We start from the raw sequence: 16,382 nt of genomic DNA, 5'->3' as shown, positions 1-16,382 counted from the left end.
TCCCTGCAACAGACCAGAAGCCCCTGACAGGGGCACGGTTTGGGGTGAACGGGGAGAATCAGTGCCCTGCCCTCTTTGCCACCCACCCCCACATCTTACTTGTTTACTTGTGGCCCCTGGCTAGGTGGAGGGGACCTCACTCTTTAACTCCAGGGACTGAATGGACTGACATCTCTCCCCTTTGCTCCCTCCCTTTTCTGTCTCTCCTAACACGCGTTCTGTTCCCTCCTTCACTACCCTCCATGGTCTGTGCCACTCCCCATGCACCCTGGCAGAGGCCCAGCGGCTGCCCTACTATGCCACCTACTGCCCCACCCGGCTGCTTATCCACTCCATGTGCACCAGCCACTACCTGGACATCTTCATCACCTTCATCATCTGCCTCAATGTGGTCACCATGTCCCTGGAGCACTACAACCAGCCAACGGTGAGCCCCAGCTCTGCCTCCAGCCTGAGGTCCCATGGGTAGTGGGGCCTCAGCAGGACCCCAACCTAGAGACAGGGCAGCAAAGGCTCTGAGCAGTCCCCCATCCTGGGTTCTATGCTCAGGAAGCTCACGGCTGGGCAGGACAGATGAATGAGAGAGAAACGCCAGAGAGGAAGCTGTGTTGTGTTTAATACGACTTTTTTGCTACAGATTTAACTCTCTTATCCTCGCAGTAACCTTAAGGTGAGGAGAGGATTTTCTCCAGATTTTGGAGATGAAAAAACTGAAGCTCAGAGAGGTAAAAAAAAAGAGCTAATTGCTGCTTCAATTAGCAAGCCAGTAAGTAGTGGAGCCAGGACTGAAGCTTTGATTTGCATTCTAGGATTGCCATGTGGCCTTCACTGCTGCCTGGGCACATGGAACCTGGGGGAGGGACATTCCAGGTGTAGGATTTCAGAGAGCAAACACAGAGGTGGGAGAAGATGACCAGCTCCCAGCTATTTGCAGGCAGTGTGCATGCATAGCATGTGAGGACGTGTAGGGGCAAGTACATTCCAAAAGCTTGTACTTACCGGAGATGGGGGGAAGGAGAGGGGAGCAGAGCCTCCAGATGAGCAGTTAGCATCTTTCTTTCCTAACTTTTAAAAATTTATTAACTGATTTTAGAGAGAGGGAAGGAGGGAGGGAGAAAGAGAGAAACATCGATTTGTTGTTCTAGAGATTATTAGTTATTTATGCATTCATTGGTTGATTCTTGTATGTGCCCTGACCAGGAATCAAACCCATTGCCTTGGTGTATCTGGATAATGCTCTAACCAACTAAACTACCTGGCTAGGGCAGGAGTTAATATATTATTTTAAATGATAGGGAAGGAATGTTATACATGCAGGGAAAAGGAAAGCAACCGTTTACAGAAAGGAACAGTAGTTGTAGAACTTACAAATTAAAATGAAGAACTGAAATAATAATAGCTCACATTTACTAAGTATTTAAGTATGTAGTCCAGTCTGGCACAAGGTTATTAGCATGTTTAAGTTTCACAACCACTTTCTGAGGTAAGGTCCTATGATTATCCCCAGTATACAGATTGGAAAACAGTCCAGAGAGGTCCAGAGTCATAGTGAACAAGGAGTAACTGCTGAGCCAGGATTCAAATCTAGGCAGTCTGGTTCTTAACCATGACCATTAACCATTACTCAACACTGCTTCCAAAGAGGGGTACCTGGACCAAAGCAGCAGAAATAAGGAAAGGAAACAGCACTGTGAAATAAATAGTGCACATTATGTAAGATGGAAGGAATAAAAGCAGATACCATTGGTCATTGCATTAAAGACAAATGGATTAAATTCTCCTTTAAAAAACATAAACTTTTTGACTAGAGGAAGGTAGGGGCAGGTTATGGGGTCTGGATCATGCTTCTCTTTACCCTTCTCTCGTAGTCCCTGGAGACAGCCCTCAAGTACTGCAACTACATGTTTACCACTGTCTTTGTACTGGAGGCTGTGCTGAAGCTGGTGGCATTTGGTCTGAGGCGCTTCTTCAAGGATCGGTGAGTGACTGGGCCAGGCCATCGCAGCATAGGAGCTACATGATGGGGAAGCAGTCTTGATCCCTGGGGAAGCCTGGAGCAGTCAGAGGAGGGAAACTAAAAGTGTTGGCCAGAAGCCTCTGGGTGCTGCCTACAGTCATGAACAAGAAGTAGTTATGGTCTTACCTGATGTGTGCAGGGCATTCTACTAAGTCTCTTCAGCATGTCTCCTGTGGGTCCTCCATACTCCATAAGCAGAGAAGGACACACTTTGTTCCCCTACAAAGGGAGCAAATAAGGTTCAGAGAGGTTCACAGACTAGCCCTAGGCCACACAGAAGGAACAGCAGGCTCCAAGGTTCAGAGCTTTAAGTTAGAGCCCATTTTTTCTCACCTGCAGGAGGCCAGAGATTTTATTTAGCCTGGTCAGCCCCTTGCTTGAGGAATTGGAGGTTGTTCAGGGGCAGAGAGAGAGCTGGACCTAGTGGGGTCTGGAGGGACTAGGAGGAGGATAGTCACCCACCCCTGCCGGCCACAGCAAGAGCGTGGAGAGCTTGGGAGCGCCTCCGGACTGAGGTGTGTCTAAACCAGAGTGACTCTCACTCTGCTCTCCACTTGTGCCCTCCCATGTTGTCTGAGCAGGTGGAACCAGCTGGATCTGGCCATTGTGCTGCTGTCGGTCATGGGCATCACGCTGGAGGAGATCGAGATCAACGCGGCACTGCCCATCAACCCCACCATCATTCGCATCATGCGGGTTCTGCGCATCGCTCGGGGTGAGGGCAGAGGACGGCCAGGGGACAGGAGCATGGGCATGATGGGGGGGAGGACCGTGGCACGATGGGCTTCTTGCTGAGCAGGGAGAACAGAAGTCAGGAGGACCTCACGCTGACGTGCACTCGCCCCTGTGTGTACACACTCACGTGCCCTCACCCACATACTGCTCTGTACAGCACCCTGCACCCCACCTCCTTATTACACCACGACCCATGCAGTCCAGTCTTAGGTTGGAATGAAGGGACCCAGTGCAGCCGGGAAGACGGGGTTCCTCACTGGCATTTCTCCAACACCAATGAGGACACACAGGCCTCGATGCTTCTTAAAAATCCCTTCTTCTCCCAGACTTCCCTCTCACACCAAGGCTGTCCCACACTCCTTCCAAAACCTCCTGCCTCATGCTCACCCAGGTGCCTCCTACCCTTCCACCTGCACCCACCTGTTGCCTCCGGGTCCCAAGGTGGCTGGGTGTGGAGAAGCTCAGAGTACAGTAGGGCTCTCTGTAGCCACAGGAAGAGGCTGGGCACTCACTGGATGGTCGTTTTTGGCACATCACGGTGAATTAGGCGCTTACACTTTTTTTCCCTCACACGCTTTTTATCCCTCGGTTCCCACTGGGCCTGCCCTCCTTCTCTTGGACTTTTTTACACCAATGTCCACACCTTGTGTGTCACATTGAGTGGGCCGGGCTGGGTCTCACACACAGTGCTGAAGCTGTTGAAGATGGCCACGGGGATGCGGGCCCTGCTGGACACGGTGGTGCAAGCTCTGCCCCAGGTAAGAGCCGCTCCCCACAGCAGCCCCTCCTGCCTGTTGGTGTCTTGCTGGGCCCTGGGGCACGCAGGCCCTGACTTCCCGTCTCCTTAAACCTGCCCAGAGCCAATGCAGAATCTTTCCTCCGGAGGAGCAGTTTGAGTTGGGGCTGTGAGAGCTGGGACAGGTCCCCTCTGCCTCTTTCTTCCTAATGTCACCAACTACTCTCCAACCTTGCTCTGTACCGAGCTCTTGGCTGGCCCTAGGGGACCCACATTCTGCCCTCAAGAGTGGCCAGGCTGGTAGGGAAGACCGATGCCTCAGGAAAATGTGGTGAGGAGCCTACACCATGCTGGGGAGAGAGGAGAAGCCCTGACACAAAGTAAGGAAATCAGAGAAGGTGTGAAAATCTATTGGCAGACCCTGGACATTACCATGGTTCTCTAAAGTGCTATGAAAATGAAACTTTGGCCTTTTCCCTCCTGCGCAAAGGGAGAAGGCATCAAGGAAGCCTCCTCAGGGGAGGTGACTGGTGACCTGGGCTTTGAGGGGTGGGGAGGAAGCATTTACCAAAGACAGAGAGAGGGTCTTTTCTGCAGAGGGAACAGAATATGCAAATAGGGTCTCTTTTCTGAGGTATGGCTAGAGTTGCCATGTTAGAAGATCAGGCCTGGAGGAGTCTGCAGGGCGAGGTCATGCCTTTGATGCCAGGGCAGCACATTTGGGCTTTGTCCTGCAGGCAGTGGGCACCACAGGAGGTTCTGGACAAGGGAGGCCTCAACCTTTTCGAAGGTTGCTCTGGAGATCAGAGGAGAATGCCTCGGAGGGAGAGGCTGGAGGCAGGGAAGGGGCGGGGAGGTGGCCGCAGCCCTGGCAGCTCTGGAACATGCTGAGGGAGGAGGGAGGACTGGTAAAAGTGAGGTGGACACTGGCTAACAAATGCTGTGGCCCGGGCCACACACGCATCATTCCTTTGGCTGCCACAGCCTCACACCTTGCCTCATAGGTGCTCAGTAAGTGATTGTTTCACTAATGTATGAGCCTCATTTAATTAGACACTGTTGGTGTGCCTGTAGAGCAGTTCAGAAGGGAACCCTCCTCCAGAGCAGAAAAGCATTAGGAGGCTGTGATTAACGTGGTTTACTTTCCAGCAATTAATGCAAACGTCTTCTGACTCATTCATGCAGGTCTTCTGAGGGGTCTAGGAGATATTTCATTTCTAGGGCAAGAATGTGTTTGAGCCTTATCCATAACATGAGTTAAAGGTGGTTTCTAGCATATGGTAAATTTGAAATAGGTTTGGAATCTGGGACATTTTCCTCCCACAGGAGCTGTGGGATGGGGGTGGCTGGGTTTGCAGGAGGCTTCTGGGGCCCACAGTCCTGCATGATTCCTGCTCCATGCTGGTCTGAGGAAGCAGATCTTAATCTAGCCATGTACCTGCTCTCAAGGACTTTCCAGACCAGCAGAGACAGTGGTAGGGACACATTAGTTACACTCACACTATTAGACTGAACCCCAGTCTGCCTGGAGGAATCTATGCAGGCTTCATGGAGAAGGTGGCATTATTGCTGAGACATCCTTTCCTCCCTCTCTGTATTCATCCATGGGATGGCACTAACTATGCACAGGTGTACAGAATAGTGATTCTGTGCATGGACCCTGGGGCCAGTGGGCTGGGTTTGAATCTCAGTCCTACCTCGTATTAGTGGTGTGACCCTGGGCAAGAAATTTTATCTCTCAGTACCTTTCTTTCTTCACTTAAGAATGGGAAGTAAGTGAACTAATGAATGTGAAGTACTTGAATCCACCTGACTTGTGGTGGCGCAGTGGATAAAGCGTCGACTGGGAGCACTGAGGTTGCCGGTTTGAAACCCTGGGCTTGCCCGGTCAAGGCACATATGGAAGTTGATGCTTCCTGCTCCTCCCGCTTCTCTCTCTCTGTCTCTCTAGGAGGTCATGTGAGGGGGTCAGGTGGGGGTGGCAGACATGAACACAGAGCCTGGTGAAATGTTACGGCTGCCCTGGCTCACAGACTGACCAGTTCCCTGGAGCCTGCAGGCCCCCTCCCCTGACTCCTACCCCAGGCCGGCCCAGCCCTTTCTGCTGTCTCCACAGGTAGGCAACCTGGGCCTCCTCTTCATGCTGCTCTTCTTCATCTATGCTGCCCTGGGAGTGGAGCTCTTCGGGAAGCTGGGTGAGTGATGCAGGCCTGGGATGGGGGGTGGACCGGATTGGGGGGGGGTGCTGAGAGCCCCTCTAGACTGTCATATCAGGGTCTTTGTACTGGGGAGATGCCCCCACAGATGGCCATGGAGGGATGGACGGGTGGCCCTCCACCATCTAGATCCCCCTCCCATGTGAGTAGGAGCCTTTGAGAGATGCTGGCCTGGGTCCATGTGCACACCCCCAGGGTCTATGCCATGGACCCCTACTTGGAGACCCCCATCTGTCTGTCCTTGGGTATGCCCCCTCTGGCCCCACAAGCCAATGTCCATCCTGGGCCAAGGTCATTCCTACAAGCAGAATGCCCAGGGCAACACAGGATCAACTCCAGAAAGCAGGACTCCCTTGGGGACTGGGCCTCACCCACTCTATCCTCTCCCTTTGGAACTAATACTCAGATTGGAGGTGGAGCCAGGCCCACCTGAGCCTGAGCCCCAGCTTGTTTGCCACCTTCCTATGCCTCAGTTGCTCCATCTGTGGGCTGGGCACAGTCCGCATGCACCTCTGAGGGTTGTAATGGGGCTACTGAGAAGAGGTGGGGCGGGCTCTGCAGTGGGACAGCTGACCTCCTTTCCTTTCAGTCTGCAACGACGAGAACCCATGTGAGGGCATGAGCCGGCACGCCACCTTCGAGAACTTCGGCATGGCCTTCCTCACGCTCTTCCAGGTCTCCACTGGTGACAATTGGAATGGGATCATGAAGGTACTTGTGGGCAGGCTGGGGAGGGAGAACTAAGGCTGGATTCTGAGAGCAGGGGTGCTGGTGACAGTCCCGATGGTCAGGGCACCTGGCTGTCTGCCCGCCCAGCACCACATTGCAAATGGGAAGGCAAGGCAAGGCTCAGAGAAGCAGAGCGCCCTGCTAGGGGCCCTGCCTGAGACTCAGAAGCACAGTGAGGTGCAGATGAAGCCAACATGGGTCCTCTGTCCACCCCTACATGCGGTGCTCAGATCGGTGCCCAGGTGCTAGGGGACATGACTCCACCCGGGGCCAGAGGGACTGCAGGCACATAGTCCAGGGCAGGGGCTGTAGTCACTGCTCCTCCTGGGGCCAGGGCCCTGGCATTTACTGTCCTGCCCATTGCCCTGCGGTGAGGGAGAAGGGCTCAGAAAGCAGAAGTGAAGCCTGTGCCTTGAGACCCTGGGGCCCTTATTGCCGTCCTCGCCCGCGCAGGACACGCTGCGGGACTGCACGCACGACGAGCGCAGCTGCCTGAGCAGCCTGCAGTTTGTGTCGCCGCTGTACTTCGTCAGCTTTGTGCTCACCGCTCAGTTTGTACTCATCAACGTGGTGGTGGCTGTGCTCATGAAGCACCTGGATGACAGCAACAAGGAGGCTCAGGAGGATGCTGAGATGGACGCAGAACTCGAGCTTGAGATGGCCCAGGGCCTCAGTCTCAGCCCACAGCCGCCCACTGGCTCCCCGGGTGCATCCGGCCGAGGGCCAGGAGGGTCAGGCGGGTCAGGCAGCGGGGGTGACTTGGAAAGCCGCCTGTGCAGGCGCTGCTATTCTCCAGCCCAGGTGGGCAGGGACCAGGGTTGCCAAGGGCGGGTCCTTGGGGCTGCCAGGGAAGCAAGCCCGGATGACCTTGGGCAGAGATCCCTGTCTTTTGGGGCCCCACCCTGCTCAACTCTGTGTGACCCTGTGGTGAATGGGTCGAGCCCAGGCCACAGGTGCAGAGAACCAAGAGGGCAGCTGTGCCCCGCCCACCCCACTGTCCCCACCCAGTGATAATCCCACTTGTCCCTGCCCATCCTGTCCGCCTAGGAGAACCTGTGGCTGGACAGCGTCTCTTTAATCATCAAGGACTCCTTGGAGGGGGAACTGACAATCATCGACAACCTGTCTGGTTCCATTTTCCACCACTACTCCTCACCGGCCGGCTGCAGGAAGTGTCACCACAAGCAAGAGGTAAGGCTAGCACCTTATGGTGGGCTGGCCTGAGGCAAAAGCGCAACTCTGTCAGAAACCTGCCCATAGTCTTGGCTCATACTGGCTGGTCTCCAGGGACACTTGGTCTGTGGGCAGGTGGACCAGCTTTGGAGTTCATGGCTCATGGCAACTTTCTTGCCCTAGGCCTGGCCCGGCCTGGCCCAGCCCTACCCAGCCCAGCCCAGGCTGGGCTGCTTAGATGCCATCATGTCTCTCCTGTGCCACCCTAGCTTAGGCTGGGCCCCTACCCAGGGTGGGCATACCATCCATACCAGTAGATCTCTGAAACTCTCTGACCACCACCCTGTGTCTTTCTGGAGGACCAGGCCAGCCTAGTCCCAGCCCCAAGGATGACTTGAGGCTGCTGCCTTTCTCTGCAGGTGCAGCTGGCTGAGACAGAAGCCTTCTCCCTGAACTCAGACAGGTCCTCATCCATCCTGCTAGGCGATGACCTGAGTCTCGAGGACCCCACAGCCTGCCCACTTCGCCCTAAAGACAGCAAGGTGAGTGGCCCTGGTGGGCTCCTGGGCAAGTAGGCTGGCCTCTGCCTGCTCAGCAGGACACTGCTTGTTCCCAGTGCACCATTTAAGCAGTACTTGCTGTATACCAGGCCTTCCTCTCTTGTTGGTCAGATGAGGGCAGTAGGGCTCAGAGAGGTGGAATGATTTACCTGAAGTCACAGAGCAAGTTCAGCAAGGACCCCAACGATGGCATCCAGTGGCCTCAGCCACTCCTTATTGCTTTAGATACTTTTTATCTAAATGAGAAAACCTTCTATTGCCTTTAAGGATCTCGGAGTCAAGAGGGGAGTGAGTGGTAAACTGACCTGCCTGGGACATCAGAGAGGCTTTCTGGAGGTGGAGCCTTTCACCCAGGTTTTGGAAGATGACGATTGTTGGCCAGGGGGACAGGGTGTGGAGAAGGTCATCCCAGGCATTGAAAGTGGCCTAAGCAAAGGACTATGGATCAGGAGCACAAAGGCAGCTGTGATGGGCTTGGCCCCTGCCCCCTTCTCCACTGCCCTAACCTATTTACCTCTCTTTTCCTGCAGGCTGAGCCAAACCCACCTGAGCCCATGTGTGTCGGGGACCTGGGTGAATGCTTCTTCCCCTTGACCAACACGGCTGTATCTTCGGATCCAGAGAACTTGCTGTGCGAAATGGAGGCTATCTCGTTCAACCCTGTCCGGTCCTGGCTGAAACATGAGAGCAGCCCAGGTGAGGGGTAGCCACCCACCAGCTCCCCACAGCCCTGTTCTCGGGTGACTGCTTCAGGGCAGCTGGTTGAGATTCTTCCTTAGTGTTTTTTTCCCCACGTACTATTATATTGATTGAGTCAGGAAAGAACCAGGTAAATGAGAATAAAAGATAGGAATTTCAGGCCTGATAGAACAATGATAAAAGATCAAGGGCCAAATAATAGAGAGGTGAGAAAAATTGTATCAGAAACCTGGGCTAGAGAAGGCTCCATTCTGAGCTTCCTGGGAGCTCTGGTGAAGAGGAAAACAGGTTTGCACACACAGATCTCAGTATCAAGCAGAAAGAAAGCTGCCACGTTATTGAGTTGTTTTTCTAGAGCTGAATTTGAGAGATATGTGTCCCACAGATCTTCACACAAGGTGATGTTGAACAACAGAAAGCCTGTTGACCTCCTCACTAGCCCTTTTGTAAAATGTCCTGAATTTATCCTTTGGCTCTGCCCTTGGCATCCTATGTTTGTGCTTTGGGCCTGTGGCTCGGCTCTGGGTACCAGGACAGAGGACTGAGCTGGCCTGTCCATCACCAGGGCTCACCTTCACCTTGAGTCCTCTTGGAGGGTGACAGGAGTCTGGTTTCATAGCACTGGCTAAGGAAGGGGACAGAGAGATGATCTCAACAGAAGAGAGTCCCCAAGACCCTAAGCTCACCTCAGTACTCTTCTGGGAGGCCTGGCATTGAGTACTGTTGAGAAGCTGGGGGTGGGCTGACTTTTCCAAGGACCTACCCTAAAATCAATGGCCTCTGGACTGGACATGGCAGCTGGAGGTGCTAAGACCCCAGACTTCCTAAACCAAAAGTCAGGGCCCAGGACCCAAGAACCATCCTGACTGAATGAAATCTCATCCCCTTTAATTAACCATTTATTTGCATTTTCCTTAAATAATAAGATGACATATTGCATCTGGGGACATTCAAGCTGTCCAGCCACTTTGGGTACATTAAGCCCCAATTCCTTCATCCCATCCTCACCCTAGAAGGCACTGACTAAGGAAATTGGGCAGAGGCGACTAGCCATGCCTGCTGCCCACCTTCATTGCCCCCTCACCCTATCCTTACCCCTCCCCACCCCCAGTGGAGCAGATCAGACAGATCCAGCAGTATTCTATCTGCTCAGCCAATCCAGCACGGTGCCCACCTTGCCTCCTGTCCTAGGTGGGTCCCAGGCCTGGCTGGACCCCCTGGGGTATCAGGCCCTGGGAGGTGGCACTGATAACATCTGCTGTGCTCCTGACACTGGGCTGGGAACTGCACAGCTGTCTCTGGTTCTTAAAACCTCCCTCCACCCCTTGAAGGAGGCAGCTGGTACCCATTTCATAGAGGCAGGAACCCAGTGGTCCTTGAGCCAGGTCTGCTTGGCTCCAAAAGCTGTGCTTTTGTCTAGTGCCTGTCCTCCTGGGAATCACATGGGCAGGCTCACTATCTCTCACAGTGGGGACACGGAGGCTCAGAGCGGGAGACTTGCCCATAGTCTCACAGCCAGCTTGTTAGGCAGCCCCTCCCTGCAGGGGCTCGCCAACCCGATCTTGCTCCCCAGCGCCCTCTCCTCCCTTTCCAGCAGCACCTTCAAGCCCCTTCTCCCCGGAGGCCTCCAGCCCACTCCTACCCATGCCGGCAGAGTTCTTCCACCCTGCTGTGTCTGCCAGCCAGAAAGGGCAGGAGAAGGATGCTGGTGCCAGGACCCTCCCCAAGATTGCCCTGCAGGGTTCCTGGGCATCCCTGCGGTCACCCAGTGTCAACTGCACCCTCCTCCGGCAGGTACAGCACCTCCCTGACTGGACTCCTCAGCTGGGGGACCTATGAGTGGGGCCTTGGAGTTCTAGGTGGAGGTAGAGAGGCAGGTCTGGGGGATGGGAGATTTTAGCCATTAGGGTCACCTGTATTGGACTGGCCTGGCCATCACCTGGGCATGAAGAGGGCACCGCAGATCCAAAAACCCCGTTCTGTGGGTGGCAGACCAGGGCTCGAGGAAAGGCAGGAGCTGTCCCAGATTTGCAGTGTGGTGGAGGCAGGGCTGGACACAGAGCTCTCCCAGGCACTTGTTCACTCAGTAGCTGTCAACCCCAACATTGTACCAGGCTATGTGCCAGGCTCAGAGGCTGGAGGCTGTAGCAGCTACAAAATGCAGACTCCCTGCCCCTGGGGCTTATAGTTTGTCTTTAGTGTGTATGTCCCAGGGGTGTGAGAGGAGAGATGAAAGCCAAAACCAATGCATAAAAAGTATGGTCTATTTCAGGGGTAGTCAACCTTTTTATACCTACTGCCCACTTTTGTATCTCTGTTAGTAGTAAAATTTTCTAACTGCCCACCAGTTCCACAGTAATGGTGATTTATAAAGTAAGGAAGTAACTTTACTTTATAAAATTTATAAAGCAGAGTTACAGCAAGTTAAAGCATATAATAATAATTACTTAGCAAGTACTTTGTTAGATTTTCGCTAAGTTTGGCAGAATAAATCTTTATAAAACAACTTACTATAGTTAAATCTGTCTTTTTATTTATACTTTGGTTGCTCTGCTACCACCCACCATGAAAGCTGGAACACTCACTAGTGGGCGGTAGGGACCAAGTTGACTACCACTGCAGAGGTTACTTGGGTGACTGTCATGAGAGCCACCCAGCTCAGATGGGGAGAAGCAGCAGGGTGCTGGATGTGTTGTGAAGGCAGTTCCTGAGGGATTTGGATGGCTGCATGTCACTGAGATGGGCAGGCTGCTGGATGGACAGAGTGGGGGATACTGGGTGGCCCCCTGACTCTGTGTCTCCCCGCAGGCCACAGGGAGCGACACGTCGCTGGAGGCCAGCCGCAGCAGCTCAGTGGGCAGCCTGCAGACCACGCTGGAGGACAGCTTGACCCTGAGCGACAGTCCCCGGCGCGTCCTGGGGCCGCCAGCTCCCGCCCCGGGCCCCCGGGCCGGCCTGTCCCCCGCCGCCCGCCGCCGCCTGAGCCTGCGGGGCCGGGGCCTGTTCAGCCGGCGCGGGCTGCGGGCGCACCAGCGCAGCCACAGCAGCGGCGGCTCCACCAGCCCGGGCTGCACCCACCACGATTCCATGGACCCGTCGGACGAGGAGGGCGCGGGACGCGGCGGCGCAGGCGGCGGGGGCGGCGGCAGCGAGCACTCGGAGACCCTCAGCAGCCTGTCGCTCACCTCCCTTTTCTGCCCGCCGCCGGCGCCGCCCGGGCTCCCGGCCGCCAGGAGGTTCAGCAGCACCAGCAGCCTGGCCGCGGGCCCCGGCCGCCCCCGCGCCGCCGCCGGGCCCCCCGGCCTGGCCCGCAGCCCCTCCTGGGCCGCGGACCGCAGCAAGGGTGCGCTGGGCCCGGCCGAGCCCCGCGGCGAGCTGCAGCCCGCAGACGCTGCGAGCAAGAGGAAGAGATGAGGGCCGAGGGCCCGCGCCACCCACCGTCTCACCGTCCTTACCTCAGGAGCCAGGGGGCAGACAGCAATACTTGGTTCACAACCTGGGAACCTCGCAGGGCCAGCCAGCGCCAGGCCATCGGGCTCGGGTGGAACCGGTCCGGGTGGGCTGAGGCCCAGACAGGGTCCAGATGTGGCCCAAATGTGGCTTGGCTGTGGTCCTTCCCATGCAGATACATGTATACATATATATGCATATATATAGAAAGAGAGACAGACATATATATATATATATATATTTATTTTTTTTACTGAGAGCTTATGACTTCCAGAAAGTGCTAAAGTTGGGGAGTGCAGGCCCAGACAACTCTTTGCCTGATGCTTATTAGGACCCAGACCAGACCTGCCCTGGGGCAGATGGATCTGCTGGGGTGTTGGCACCCCTACTTTTTGGTGTCTCCCCTGGGTTTAGAATAGCTAGGAAAAGGCTCTCAGGTTTTTGAGGGTCCCAGGCCCAGAGACAGGCACAGAAAAAGAGGTGTCATTCAGGGTGTGTTTTTGTGCTTTAATGAAGAAATGCTGCTAAGTTCCCACCCTCTTCCCCATGAATTGATGTGTCTGTCTTGTTGTTCCTGACTGTCTACTTGTATGAACAGTCTTTTGTAGGCACCCAGAATCCACAAACTCTTAGGCAACCTGGTAGATGTGTTTCTTTAGAAAAATCCGGGGTGATAGTGTGTTTTCTTAGGGCTGGGGTGTGGGTGGAAAGCAGCTCTGAGGCTTGGAAGGGGCTCTGCCCCCGGGAGGCCCCTGCCTTAGTGGACACTTTCTGGGGTGGGGTCTGCTATGGTCTTGCCCCAAGAAGCTGAGGGCAAGAATGGAGGCAGTAGAAGACAGAGAACAGTGAAGGGGGTTGAGCAGGCCCCGAGATGCTTGTAAGGTTAAGGGTACTGCCTGATCTGTGCTGGTGTGGCCTTTTACCCTCCAAGTGGGCCCTGAGCCACAAGTATTCTGGGAGATTGTGCTCCCCTTTGCCCCCTGAGCAACTGTCTCCCTCCAGTGGAGTTCAGGGTAAAGCATATGTGACAGGTTCTGAGCAGGGGTGGGGCACCTTCCTGGACCCTGGGACCAGCCACCTCTCCTCAGCTTCTCCCCAAACCTGTCTCTTTTCCCCCACCTTCCCAAGCTGCAGATCAGGTTTCACTATGGCAATGCTTCTCAAACGGGTTTGCAGACAGGCATTTTTTTTTTCTTTGAATAGTTATGCATTTATTTCAGTATTTATTAAGAAAAAGGCAGTACACTGAACCCATGATTTCACAAACATATTGCTTAGGTCAAGGCTAAACTTTTTAAAGTGAGTGGATAGGACAGTTTAAAGAAGATTGGGAACATGGTAGCAGTATTGTGGGATGGGAGCTGCTGTACATTTGGGACGTGCTGCACTTAAGTAATAACCAGGCCCTTTGCCTTTGTAATCTCACATGGTTTGGCTGGGCCCTGCCCAGGTGGGCCTGTCCTTGTTCCCAAACCCTGACCTTAAAGAACTTGCCTTTCAGTCCAGGCTAGCAAGTAGTGTGGGGGAGTGGGCTGCTTGGACGGGCTCCGGGTGTCTCCCAGACTGGCATGGAGACCCTTTGGGGCTGAGTACAGTAGCAAAGGAAGGAGGAGCGTGACTTAAGCTTAGTGGCCTGCAAAGCCCTTTCCTTAATGGGTGGGGGTGGGGAAGGGTGGTCAGGCCAACATAACAAGTGAGGAAACTGAGGTCTGGAGAGGCAGAGTGGCCAGCCCAGGATCCCTCAGAGCCCTGGAAGCAAAAAGGCTGGAGGATCCCTGGAGGCCAACACCAGACTACCTAGAATGTGAAAAATCAGCCTGTGTTCAAAGAGGGTGGGTTCAGAAGGCAGAGCCCCATAGAGGGCCTCTGTTGGTACTGTGGAGTTGGGCTGGCATGGTAGTCAGACCTGGGTTTGCATCTGCACCCCTGGAGTGTCCCTCTCCTTACCCTGAAGTGTGGATGGTGGGCCTCGGTGGAATACAGACACCCTGCCCAAGTGCTAGGTTACCTGTTGGGATGGCAGCCTTCGGGATGAGTGGTTAGCTGGGTCTTCCCCTTTGGGGAACAGGTGGACCTGTGGTCTTTTCACCTTCTGCCCCTGGAAGGCTGTATGTCTGGTAGGGGAGGCTGGGCACAAGTTGGAGCTGCTGCTCCAGAGAACTTAGGCTGGCCTCCCTTTCCCTGCTGATCTGTTCATTATGGGCACTGAGGGAAGAGGATGAAGGTAGACCTGTCTGGCTCTGCTTGCCTTCCCCACCAGCACCATGGGGTTCCAAGCAGTTGAAGTTAAAGGGAAGCAGCACACACATTAGTCAGTGCGTTCCTCTAGGGACTCATGTACTGGAGCCTGGAAGAAGGGCAGGGGGACCTCCACGTGGAAGAAATTAATTGGGTTCACTTGGCTGGGTTAACTTAACTGGGTAACTTGGCATCAGTTCAGGGGGACAGATTCTGACAATGGTCAGCAGCTTCCACTTTCTGAGCACAGGCATCATCCTGTTTAATATGTACGGTGCCCCCAAGCAGTGTGCACAGACAGAGAAATTACTTCCTTGTCACTGGGTTATAAGTGGCTGGGCAGAAAACACATCCCGGATGTGTCTGATACGAAACCATCCCTTTACCCCAAACCTTGTGGTCCCAAAACAAGTAGACATGTGGGGAAGACCATTTAGACAGAGGGGCTTACCTAAGTGAAGGTGTAATGGTGAGAGGGCAAGACAGAGCAGGGTGTGTGTAGAGGTGGGCCTAGCTGAGCCTAGAGGAGAGAAGCTTTGCCTGGGGAGTCATGGGAGATGGATCTGGTTCCTGGAGGGACTCAATGCTGTTCTAAGGCCCTGGAGGACACAGAAGCTGTGATTGGCTGGCTAGGACAAGCTGAAATAGATACGGTTGGGTGAATGGCCCCTCTGCCCTTCCTGATCCTATGGCCTGTCCATCACAAAAGCACAAACTTAACCTAACCCACACAGGGCTGGCCCTGGGGCGAGTGGGGACTCTGGTGTGGATCATACCAAACTGTCTATTCGCAGGGCTCTGCAGAGTGGTGGCTGGCAGATACCTTGGCATCTGCACAGTTGGACCTAAGACCAGCTAAGGCTGTGGCCTATCCCAACCAAAGTTCTTTCCTGCTTCCTGCCCACCCTTCTGCACCAGACAGCATCCCAAAAGATGAAGTGTGCACAGTATCAGCCTGTCTGCCTGTCTTCCTCCCCAGATCCTCTCCCTGGAGCCTTCTGTTTCCAGGGCCGCCTCTGGCCCCCTGTGCTGCGCTGTGTAAGGGCTTGAGGTCTTAGAAGCCGTTGTTTAGCCCAGATACACATACTCTTTTTGTCTTTGTGCAATAATCAGTGTTCCTGGTAGAGCCAGGATGAGTTGCAGCCTGAGGAGGAGGCAGAGACTGCCTCCTCTGGGAAGCCCTCGGCCTGGCTCTGCTGCTGTGACTACCACACTCCCAGTTGCTGTACAGTTTCTATGGTGTGAATGAACCTCCCTCCTAGTTGCTGATGGCACTGGTCCCTGCTGTCCAGATGGCCTGGGCATAGAGAAACCAAGTGGGAGCCGCCACCAGTGTTGTTTTGAATAAAAACCCAGAAACCTATTTCAAAATTTTTCTGTGTGCCTGTGCTATTCTTTCTGCAGGTAGGTGTTGAGCTGGGGGGTTCCCCAGAGGTGGGGTTCTCCATCATGCCCAGGCTGAAGGCCTGGGTGTCTGAGTGTGCTCTCATGGCTGGGGGTCAGGGTGTGCTGGGCTGGGGAGAAGGCAGGGCCTGGCTCTGAAGCTCTGGTTCTGTAGCTAAGATGCTGGACCAGGATGAAAGGGTCACATGATAATAATAACCTACTTATCTTTGGCACTGTTTCCTGAATTCATATTATATGTATTATCAGGAATCTCTTGGCTGCAAAGGACAAAAGCCCAACTCAAAGGAGCTTAAGAAGAAAAAAAAATAGAACAGAGAGAAAAGGAAGGGAGAGAGAAAGAAAGAAACAAGAAGGAAATAAGTAGCTAAAGAGCCCTGAAGTGGTGTTGGCTTCAGGTACAGTTGGATCAAGGGCTCCTGTTA

The 16,382-nt window shown here is 54.2% G+C and overlaps 1 protein-coding gene across 3 annotated transcripts in view; it reads left to right on the top strand.

Moving 5' to 3' along the window:
* CACNA1I (calcium voltage-gated channel subunit alpha1 I) overlaps window positions 1-15,899 on the top strand; it is a 107,354-nt gene extending 91,455 nt beyond the window's left edge. For 2 of the 3 annotated variants that reach the window (XM_066257479.1, XM_066257469.1), the window contains 12 exons: window positions 276-427; window positions 1,869-1,978; window positions 2,599-2,732; window positions 3,440-3,510; window positions 5,605-5,683; window positions 6,294-6,415; window positions 6,887-7,234; window positions 7,481-7,624; window positions 8,026-8,148; window positions 8,697-8,862; window positions 10,463-10,659; window positions 11,674-15,899. In XM_066257479.1, the coding sequence (XP_066113576.1) occupies window positions 276-427; window positions 1,869-1,978; window positions 2,599-2,732; window positions 3,440-3,510; window positions 5,605-5,683; window positions 6,294-6,415; window positions 6,887-7,234; window positions 7,481-7,624; window positions 8,026-8,148; window positions 8,697-8,862; window positions 10,463-10,659; window positions 11,674-12,279 (2,252 nt within the window). In that variant the 3' untranslated portion in view covers window positions 12,280-15,899. Of the gene's footprint in view, window positions 1-275; window positions 428-1,868; window positions 1,979-2,598; window positions 2,733-3,439; window positions 3,511-5,604; window positions 5,684-6,293; window positions 6,416-6,886; window positions 7,235-7,480; window positions 7,625-8,025; window positions 8,149-8,696; window positions 8,863-10,459; window positions 10,660-11,673 lie in introns of all 3 variants that reach the window. The other variant, XM_066257459.1, reaches the window with a different exon arrangement.
* Window positions 15,900-16,382: the final 483 nt, after the last annotated feature.

Source organism: Saccopteryx bilineata, chromosome 1, assembly GCF_036850765.1.
Source record: "Saccopteryx bilineata isolate mSacBil1 chromosome 1, mSacBil1_pri_phased_curated, whole genome shotgun sequence".
Taxonomy (NCBI): Eukaryota; Metazoa; Chordata; class Mammalia; order Chiroptera; family Emballonuridae; genus Saccopteryx; species Saccopteryx bilineata.
The sequence above is the reverse complement of the archived record's forward strand: the minus strand, read 5'-3'. Positions and strand labels throughout refer to the sequence as shown.